Source organism: Sardina pilchardus, chromosome 9 (assembly GCF_963854185.1).
Source record: "Sardina pilchardus chromosome 9, fSarPil1.1, whole genome shotgun sequence".
Classification (NCBI taxonomy): Eukaryota; Metazoa; Chordata; class Actinopteri; order Clupeiformes; family Clupeidae; genus Sardina; species Sardina pilchardus.
The window spans coordinates 19,519,140-19,528,812 of NC_085002.1; the positions used below are offsets into that span (position 1 = coordinate 19,519,140).

Below are 9,673 nucleotides of genomic sequence, written 5' to 3' on the forward strand. Positions count from 1 at the left end.
TCAAGTCTCTTTTTCGACTCAGGAGGCTGATACATGAGGGCAAAAGGTCTCCTCAGGTTCTGAAATATCTATCGGTGTTGCTACTGAAAGGATCCCACTGGATTACCCTGAGATATATTTAGCCTTTTTCCATGAAGGTGCTGCCCTCTGAGAAACTGCTTTTTGCTGAATCATTGCCAATGGTCCTGTTCACAAGGTTATTCTCAGACAAACAAGACCATTTTAGTTGTCACAGCTGCCCCTAGTTTGTGTTTAAACGACTGACAATAAAGGATGGATGCTTGCGCTACCATCCTTTCCAAATGGCCAGATTGTTTTGGTCTTAATAAAGAACATTATTTCCTAACATGTGCAACACTCAATAATCACCAAGAGTTGATTAATGTAATGAAAATGATTACATCAAATGTGTAATATGTGCCCTATGGTAAATAGAAATGACTAATGTGTTCTCCGTCTCACTTCTGATGATAGCAACCCATACTTTCAGAATTGCGCCCTCTCGACATGAAGCCAGAAACCAACAGCACTGTCACAAGTGCCACGATGAGTAATGGTCCTGTGCCCATGGCTATCCACCTCAACCCCAGACTGGGCCTAGTCTTTGATCACAAGCAGGCACAAATCAAAAGCATTGATTTTAGACTTGGACCTCCCATCAGAAAAATGCCCAATCAATAAGTGAGTGTTGTTTTTATTACACACTGAAAAGTCTTGACTTCGGGTTATTGCTTGGACAACCACATAGAGTTTGCTTAGGCCAGGGACGAACAATGTGTTCACAGTATTCAGACAGATGGCTACAAAATGTCTTGTTTCTCAAAATGGCACCAGTGGGTGGTACTTAACTGTTGAACAGCACAGCTTACTGGGTGAAGTAAATCGGTGAGTGTGCGTGTGTGTGTGTGTGTGTGTGTGAGTGTGTGTGTGTGTGTGTGTGTGTGTGTGTGTGTGTGTGTGTGTGTGTGTGTGTCTGTGTGTGTGTGTGTGTGTGTGTCTGTGTCTGTCTGTGTGTGTGTGTGTGTGTGTGTGTGTGTGTGTGTGTGCACATGTCTGTGTTTATGTAACTCTTAACTCAGGTAATGGGTGGTTGTAGTCTGTATTACAGAGTCAAACAGACATGCAAAAAATGTCTGATTTTAAGACAAAACCTACAGAAAATAAGCTTAAGTATCTTGAAATTAGACGTCATTATCCTAAAAGTAACTTATGTTTTTTGTGTTTAATGCTAATAAAAGTTTTGCATTTTATCTGCCTGTATGCAGCCAAATTGGTGGGTATGTCGACGTTTAAAAACACAACACTTGGTATAATGCAACCATGTCCAAATGATTAACGTAAATGAGAGGCATGGGGTTTTGTACTTATAACCGTAAAAATAGCTCACTGACTGCTTAAATTCACCCACATTAACAATGTTAACAGTGTGTTATAGAAGATTTCCCACATAGGTTGCACAATTTAGTTACACAAAGATGAGTGATGGCCTTCACATCAGACTCACCACGGCCGCTCGTCAGAATGTAAACCGAGAGGAAAATCGCTTCATTTCAATGTGCTCCGCTACTCGAGCCACCGCAGATATATTCCAGGACCATGGCCAGCGCCACTCGCCTGGCTGGAAGTGGCCATCACTCGCACCTCTCGTTGAAAAAGAGCTACTTCAAGGGCCTGCTCTCTCTCTCTCTCTCTCTCTCTCTCTCTCTCTCTCTCTCTCTCTCTCTCTCTCTCTCTCTCTCTCTCTCTCTCTCTCTCTCTCTCTCCCTGCGTGTGCCTCTCTCTCGCCCTCTCTCTCTCTTTATGCTGCGCTTGCCCCCTCCTCACCTCCTCCTCGCGGTGACTGGCGAACGGAGACACAGCGCGCTCACGTAAGCAGCGGCAGCAGTGAGCTAGAGCAACGCTAGGAGATTGCAGTGTCCGCGTCCGCATCTTCACGGGCAGCAGACGTGATTGAGCATTTGCTGGGACGGAGCAGATTGTGGGGTCGCATCGAGCTCAAGATAACATTAGATCAGCAGTTGAGGTAGAGGGTTTTAGGGCATTTTTTTTATTTTAACTAATATTTATTCTCCGTCCGGTAGTAGCCTATTGTTACCATTCCGACGTTTCAGTGCCTCACAAGGTTACCGCAGTTGTAGGACAAAATGTTGGATCCATCATCCAGCGAGGAGGAATCCGAGGGGATAGTAGAGGAGGAAAGCAAAGAGGTGATGGCACCTCAGTCCGGATCCCGAATCTCACCGAGCAGGACAAGCGACAGTTCGGGAGGGCTCCAGCCAGGTAGCCGCGGCAGCAGTGCTCGGCCGTCCAGCCCAAGTCCGTCGGCAGTTAGCGAGCATGAGAAAGAAGAGGTGGAGAAATTGCAGAGGGAGGAAGAGGAACGAAAGAAGAAGCTGCAACTCTATGTCTTTGTGATGCGATGCGTTGCCTATCCCTTCAACGCCAAACAGCCGACCGACATGGCGAGGCGACAGCAGAAGGTACGGAAAGGGGTTGAGGGTAGTTTACCAGTCTCGGGGAAGTAATTTCTGGCTAACCTTGAATTGTTGACGGCCGACGTATAACCTGCATGAACCGCATGGTCACCTAAGCAATCAGCACAAATCACTAACAAGGTCCAAGCAGCGATTATTTCGTGTAGTAATGACCTACGCGTAGTGCGGGGGACATGAGGCCCCATTGATGTCTGAAGATGAAGAGACTAGTGGGACGGGCGAGAAGGCTATTTCAATTAGCTTCACTGGTTTCGTCAGAGGGGAACCAAACCGATTGAAATCTCTAATCAGGTCGAGAATTCAGCTGGCGCCCCGTTGACGGATAATGCTACGAGAGTGATGGAGCAGGACCAAAATAAAGCAGTGTCATTGCGATAGTAGGGCTACATCTCGATAGTCATGTGATGAGCACATACGGAGTCCGATACTCCGCGTTCTTGCCGTAGCGGGATGCGTTTGTGTTTGCGCCATCTCTCTTGCCTCAATGAGTCTCTTCCCAAGGTGACTCTTGCTGGGGGCAAACTGCACGCATGGGATGCTTAGAACCGAGAGATACATCCACATGACATTGCTGATAAATTAATCCATTTGATGCATTCTCACAACTGAAGATTTATGTAATTCATTGATTGGACTAGGTGTTTTTCTTTCTCGATATATATAGCGTGTTTTAGGCTATACCCTAAATGGTTAACAGATCATTAGTCTATAGATGCAGCTATGTTTTCTTCCAACAGATAATGCTGCATTTTCCTCATCAAAGTCCTTTTTAAATCAAGAATGTTGTGACATACCATAAAGGTCACAAAGTGGAATGAATGATTCACTGTACATTGTGTGAGATATTGAATAGACAAATAACCACTCCGACTTTGATCTTTGGATAAACACCTCGTTTTGACATTTCTCACCTCTGTGCTTTAACCTTTCAGCAGAGTGGAGCTGTTTAATAGATGTTTTCACAGCTGCCTAACCATGACAGCACATTTGCAAAGGAAATCAGGAAAGGCTAAGCAGATGAATACATGCTTTTGTTTAAAACTTTCAACTGTTATTTTCATATTCTAAAGGAATTTGCCCAGCACTCTACCACACAGGATACCTTTTATTTCAAATGTGAATGGACATACTTAGCCTACCTGTTCACTGAGAATAAAAGCCTGAGAAATATTCGTTCACTGAACAAAACACATATTTAATGAAAAGCAGATGTGTTAATTGGAAGTGATGTAATTTGCTGTTGGTCACACTGATTGTCAAATTCAGTGGCTTGCAAGATTAGTGTCTGATAGGAGTTATGCCCATAAAGTATTGTGCTCTTTTGTCGCGAGATGTTTATAACCTATGAAGTGCATGTGCATGTGTGGGCATTCAGATCTTTATAACTCTTTGGTGTTTCTATTATGTGAGCAAATCACTTCTTGACTTGAGCTGTTAAAAATATCTACCATGTTACAAAATCATTGTGTTATCTTAATTACCAATTACCAAATCAAGGTATAATTTAGATCACAGCAAACAGTAATCAATAGTATCCGTAATAGAACTGGACCCACCATTCAGCTGACTTATGTGCTCCCCCTCTTTTCATTGAGGGCTGTTTGTCACCAGTAGCTTTTGTAGTACTCAGGGTTCCATTGGTTTGCATGCCAGTGATACTGCATATGGGCATCATATTTGTCATGTCTTGTAATCCATGACCTGAAGTGATCAACTTTTACTAATATTAATTACCCTTATGAACTACTTATTATAATTATGAAGTACTTTTTTGAGATTGACCTCATTTATTTCTGTCAGAGGACTTAACTCTTGGAGCAGTAGTTTGTCTGAGCTAGTGCCGCTTTTCGCAACAATCTAATGATTCATCAACAGTCTAAAACCAAATTGCAACAGAGTGAATCATGATCAGATTACTGCATCCCACACCCTCATAATATGACATGAGGACGTGATGTTGCTTAATCTGTTGTGTGCATGCTGGCTTCTCTTGAGCAGATGCATGCTGGGTCTTTGTTGCGCAGGCCTGATCAAGAGGCCCATATGGTTTCAAGTGCTGTAATCAATAAGGCACTGTGGCCCTGCACTCCTGGAGATGGTCAATACTGTGTCATTACAAGGAACCATGTCAGAGCCACCAAGTGTAGCCAGGGGTGTGGGCTGGCTGTGTGGGATGGGTTGCTGCAACCTGTGCTGTCGGCGCCTTTGTGAGATTTGAAGCACTGTGGCTTCCCTGTTCATTTATGTTTGTGTCCTTTTTTGTCATGTGACAGGGAGAATAATTTTGAATTAAAAAAAAAATATATATATATATATATATATATATATAGAACAGCTGAAGGCAGACATGTCAGTTAGCTTAGCTTGTAGCTTGCCGTTGGCTAGCAAGGACATCCTGTCATCAGCCACACAAGACCATCATTCACCTTCCCTTGCTCACAGCCCTGTGGATCATTGTAGCTATGCCTTCACACTAGGAAACACAGCCAGCCAAGTGTTCACAGATGGACGCTCGCTCTCTATCTCCTTATCACACCGGCACTGTTGGATACACCTCATGTCAAAATGACCAAAACACTGTTGTTTTGTATTGGTACAGGTTAATGTAGTGCAGGTAATGTAGTTACGTTACATTTTGCTAAGAGCATATTATTCCAGCACAATCCTTTATTTTGCCTCATGCCCATGTACTGCATATTGACGAGTCTGTCTACAGTGAAATACAGAGAGAACCAGAGGCATGTTGCAGCCGGATATTTTTTGCACTCTCTTTATATTTGTTTTTGTGCTTATGTTTGTCTTTATGCACCTTTCTCCTATTCCTTACCATTTTCAGTTCTCAGAGAAGGATTATTGCCCTCTTTCAGGACCTCAGAGAGAACTATTGAGGAGTTTATAAATAATTAAGTCAGACATACTGTATATTTCTTATAAACGGAATGAAATTATGAGACATCATGGACAATGATATAATATCTACAATAAAATATAATGCATGTTTATCGCTTCTATATATGTGACTGAAATAAGCAAAGTTTCAGATCCTATGTATGGCAAAGCTTGTGCCAAATCTCTCTCCCTTTTTGGAGCTTTCTTTAAATCATCTAGCGAAATGTCATTGTTTCGATTTAGTACTGGTTTTACTAAGTTGTAGCGTCATCAGTCGAGCCCTCGTTTTACACCATAAGGAATCTGCGCATGCACATATTCCAGAATAAATTTGACAAAATCATTTAGGCACGTTTGTGCAAGCGGCATCATCCTTTGTATTGTGGGAGTAACACAGTAAGCACATTGGCGGTGGAGCCTGATGCATATATGCACTGTGGTTGGGCCCTGTGCTGTGGCACAGCGCTCTCTGTTGCTCCTGATAGTTGTCTGTGGGCAGGGTAATGAGCGGGCTATCGCCAGCAGACAGGCCTTTTTGCCCATTGTTTGGGGCAGGCTGTTGCTCCTTGACGTGCTGAGCAGTGACCCTGTGAAAGACAAACACAATGGAGCAATTACAGACTGTCACTTTCCACCGGGCCCTTTTGAAAAAATCATTTACCTCCAGTGGGTGCAGTGAAAGTGCTATTCTCTGTGGCCCACGACCGGGCGCTTTTTTCCCCTTTGTCACCATTTTATTACCGTCAAACCCAAAATGCAGGTATGTTAGGACAGGCATAGCCTACCGTACATGCAAGGAGAGGAGTTTGTATAAATAGTTTTTATACACATTACTTGTGCATTTCCCCAGTCAGAAACGTCTCCTGCAGACCTTTGACATCCAAAGTGCTGCCCTTAAGCGTGCTTCCCTTTCAGCTCCCTGTGAAAGCACACTAACACAGCAGGCAGGCCAGCAAATGCCCATGACTGAGTTTCTAATGGAGGAGAAGTTGCTGGAACTGGATTTGGCTGACTGTACCCAAGTGAGTTGCTAACCCAATCAGTGGGTCTGTTGCTTAGTACTGCCCACAATGGGCTGTGATGAGATTAGCTTGTCAGCCCCTGTGCCCGTGTACCACACCCCCTGCGACTCCTAACCCACCTGCCTGACTGCCAGGCTGCCAGGAGGCTCTTGAGCGGGGGACCTTTGGGTCTGATCAGCTCGTTCGGCTCCAAAATGAGATGGTAATCACTATGCCATTGTGCTGGAGCTCTGTGTTAGCGGAGACGACGGCGAGGCAAAAGTCATACATTCCTCCCAGACAAACTAATCTCGTTTTGTGACTGAATATTATGAATCTCTGTCTCTCTGTTTATGTGTGTGTGTGTGTGTGTGTGTGTGTGTGTGTGTTTGTGTTTGTGCATGCCTATGTGTCTGTGTGTGTGTTTGTATGAGAGAGAGAGAGAAAGAGAGGGAGAGAGAGAGGTAGAATGGAGTGAAAACATAGAACATAGACAAGATTGACATAAAGAGACTGGTCTAGCTCTGGGGAAAAACTCTCGTTTTGAAGACATGAAAGTACCAAGTGCTTTTAATTGCAGTGCCAGATTTCTGCTTATTTTGAACATGTTGTCTCTAACAATCATTTTGATCCAGTTAAAGTAGGATACTCCAAGCATCATCCAGCATAAAGCTGCACAATCAATCATATGCTTCACAGCGGAAAGACAGTGGACTGCTAAAACAAATAAAAATAGACTGCAGTACACTAATCAAACTTGCAGTCTTTACCAGAGCAAACAAAAACAAGTAACGTTTCGAAACCGCTAGTGTCTTCGATCTTTTCTGTGCGCCAAAACTTAATTGATGCTGCTGAGCCTGATGCCTGCCACATGATTAACCTGTGCATGATGTCGAGCCATTGCATAGCTCATGTTATGTCTTATATTCAGAGATTCGAGCCTTCAAGACTCCTTTTATTTGGTTTTGATAAGTGTAGACTCAACCACAGGGACATTTCGCCATGTAAACATCAACAACATCATCATCATAGATCTTTTTGATCTTTTTGAAGCCCAGGGAACAGAAGAGGCTTAATGTGTCTGTAGCTGCAAGTCCTACTCTGTCGTCCTGTCATGGCTTTGCCACTGACCACTGTGCACCGTTGAGGGCGCCATCTAGTAGCTCCAATCTATTCAATAATGGTCAAGGACCAGGAATGGTTAACACTTAGGAGAATAGACACTGTGATTAGGCTCTTCATTCCTGTAGCCATCTATTCCTCAGATCCCATTTATATTACTCTGTGATATTACTCATGATGACTCTGTGATGATCCTCATCCTGTGCGATGAACGCAGCCTTTGCGTCTCGTGAGTGGCGTTCCAGAGCCAGAGCCTGAGGCATGAGTTTATCACAGCATCTACAATGGTTATACTATGACCATTTGGAACTCGAATATTTTGAACTTTGGAAAATTGCACTGAAATGGCTCTTTAAGTCAGAGCTCCGACTAAGAAACTTTGGTAGAAAAAAAAAGATCCTTCAGTGAGGTGTATCATTTAATCAATTCAACACCATTTCCAATAAAACTATGCCCCTAACAGAGCTTTAGAGAGATCTTGACGACAGCAAAGGTAAAAAACCTTTTTAGATGTACAAGAAGATGTGTTAAGAGACAGCCTGTCAAAATGAACAAATATTAAAGATGCATCAAAGAATGCATTAAAGTAATTACTGGGAAATATCATATTGGAGATTCCCGAATTCCTAAAATGCGTGTCAGAAATAACCTAGCATACCCGATCCTCTTAAAAAAAAAAAAAACAATGACAGCCTAATTTAGTCTTGCAAGCCATTTTCAAACTCATGCAAACACAACTCAACTGCATCATTGTGATAGGGTTGAATGTGCTCTGACTGCCGTACCAACAAGCCTGGCTCTTTGGTGTTGTGATCAAGCTGGAGTCTTGAGTTTGAGGCACCTCCTTTTGCCGCAATCATGTTCAACATGTTTATGGTTATCATATCAGATTTGTGTGTTCAGACAACACATTGGTCTTTCTTCATTCTGGTTAGCTCACAGGCTGTATCACACAGATTCTGCCTACACACTCTCCCCTTTGCTCTAATTGTCCAACTATTAGCTGCAGCTTATACATTGATTGAAGTCTTCAGCTATGAAAGTTAATACATGGGGGCAGTTGATATGGTATGAATATGGTTTTGTCTTTTTAACATGCATAAAACACTGTCCTGTGGCTTATACACAGTGCAGGTAATAGGAAATTGCAGTATACAGACATCTGTGTCTACTCTGCTGCCATTTTAAAGCCAATGATCCCCAATTATGTGTTCACAGGATGGCAAATAACGGCAGAACATTTTTGTCTTGAAGAGGCTGTATTAAAAGCCCTTGCATGCAGTCACTTATGATTACCATGGTTTGTGTGAGTTTAGAAGTTGTTTTTTTGACAATAGGCTACATCTTTAAATAGCTTTACAAGCTAAGATAAACTATGAGGAAATATATGAAACATCTAACAGGATTTTTAACAGAACAGACATCAAATCAGGGTTTATTGCCGATTCCCCCTTACTGGTATATGATTTGCTTTAGGATGCTCTGAACATTTGTAATGGACCTGGTAAAATGTTATTTTATGTGTCCATTTTAGGGCAGTGTGAGTAAGTGTGTGTGTGTGTGTGTGTGTGTGTGGGGGGGGGGGTTAGTGTAGTGTGTAAGTGTGCTTACTGTCTTGCCTGCCTTTGCAATTTGTGGTTAAACTAGAAGCATCTTTATATATCTGTATTATTAGATGTGATTAGGAAGACAACATTCGCCCGTAGAGTGTGTGTGCGTCTGGCCCGAGCACTCTAATGAGTTGTGTTACATTACAGAGGCTTTGGAGTGTGCGGTTCAGGATTAATTAGAGACACGTTTTTGTCTGTATTAGGAGGCTTCACAGGGAAACTTTGCTTACTTCCTTTTTGAAAGGAAAAAAAGACAACAGCTCAATTAGCTGGAAGAATTATAGTTCTGTCCACAGAGTACAACCACCCACCTGGCTCTGTGACTGTGTACACACTAGGGGACATGACAGAGAAATACACCAGGGAATAGAGAGCAAGAGAGGCAGAGAGAGAGAAAGGGCAGAGAGAGAGAGAGAGAGAGAGAGAGAGAGAGAGAGAGTGTGTGTGTGTGTGTGTGTGTCTGTGTTACCTAATAGAAGGGTCAGTTAATTCACATGTTTTCTCAGCAAATTGTAGTTACCTTTCAATTTGCAAATGTGTTGGTGAGATTAAAAGA

General features: G+C 42.8%; 1 protein-coding gene across 6 annotated transcripts in view; it reads left to right on the top strand.

Annotated features, from left to right (window-relative positions):
* Positions 1-1,901: 1,901 nt before the first annotated feature.
* Positions 1,902-9,673, top strand: part of cadpsb (Ca2+-dependent activator protein for secretion b) — a 92,868-nt gene continuing 85,096 nt past the window's right edge. For all 6 annotated transcript variants that reach the window (XM_062546201.1, XM_062546203.1, XM_062546205.1 and 3 more), the window contains exon 1: positions 1,902-2,480. In XM_062546201.1, the coding sequence (XP_062402185.1) occupies positions 2,145-2,480 (336 nt within the window). In that variant the 5' untranslated portion in view covers positions 1,902-2,144. The remainder of the gene's footprint in view (positions 2,481-9,673) is intronic.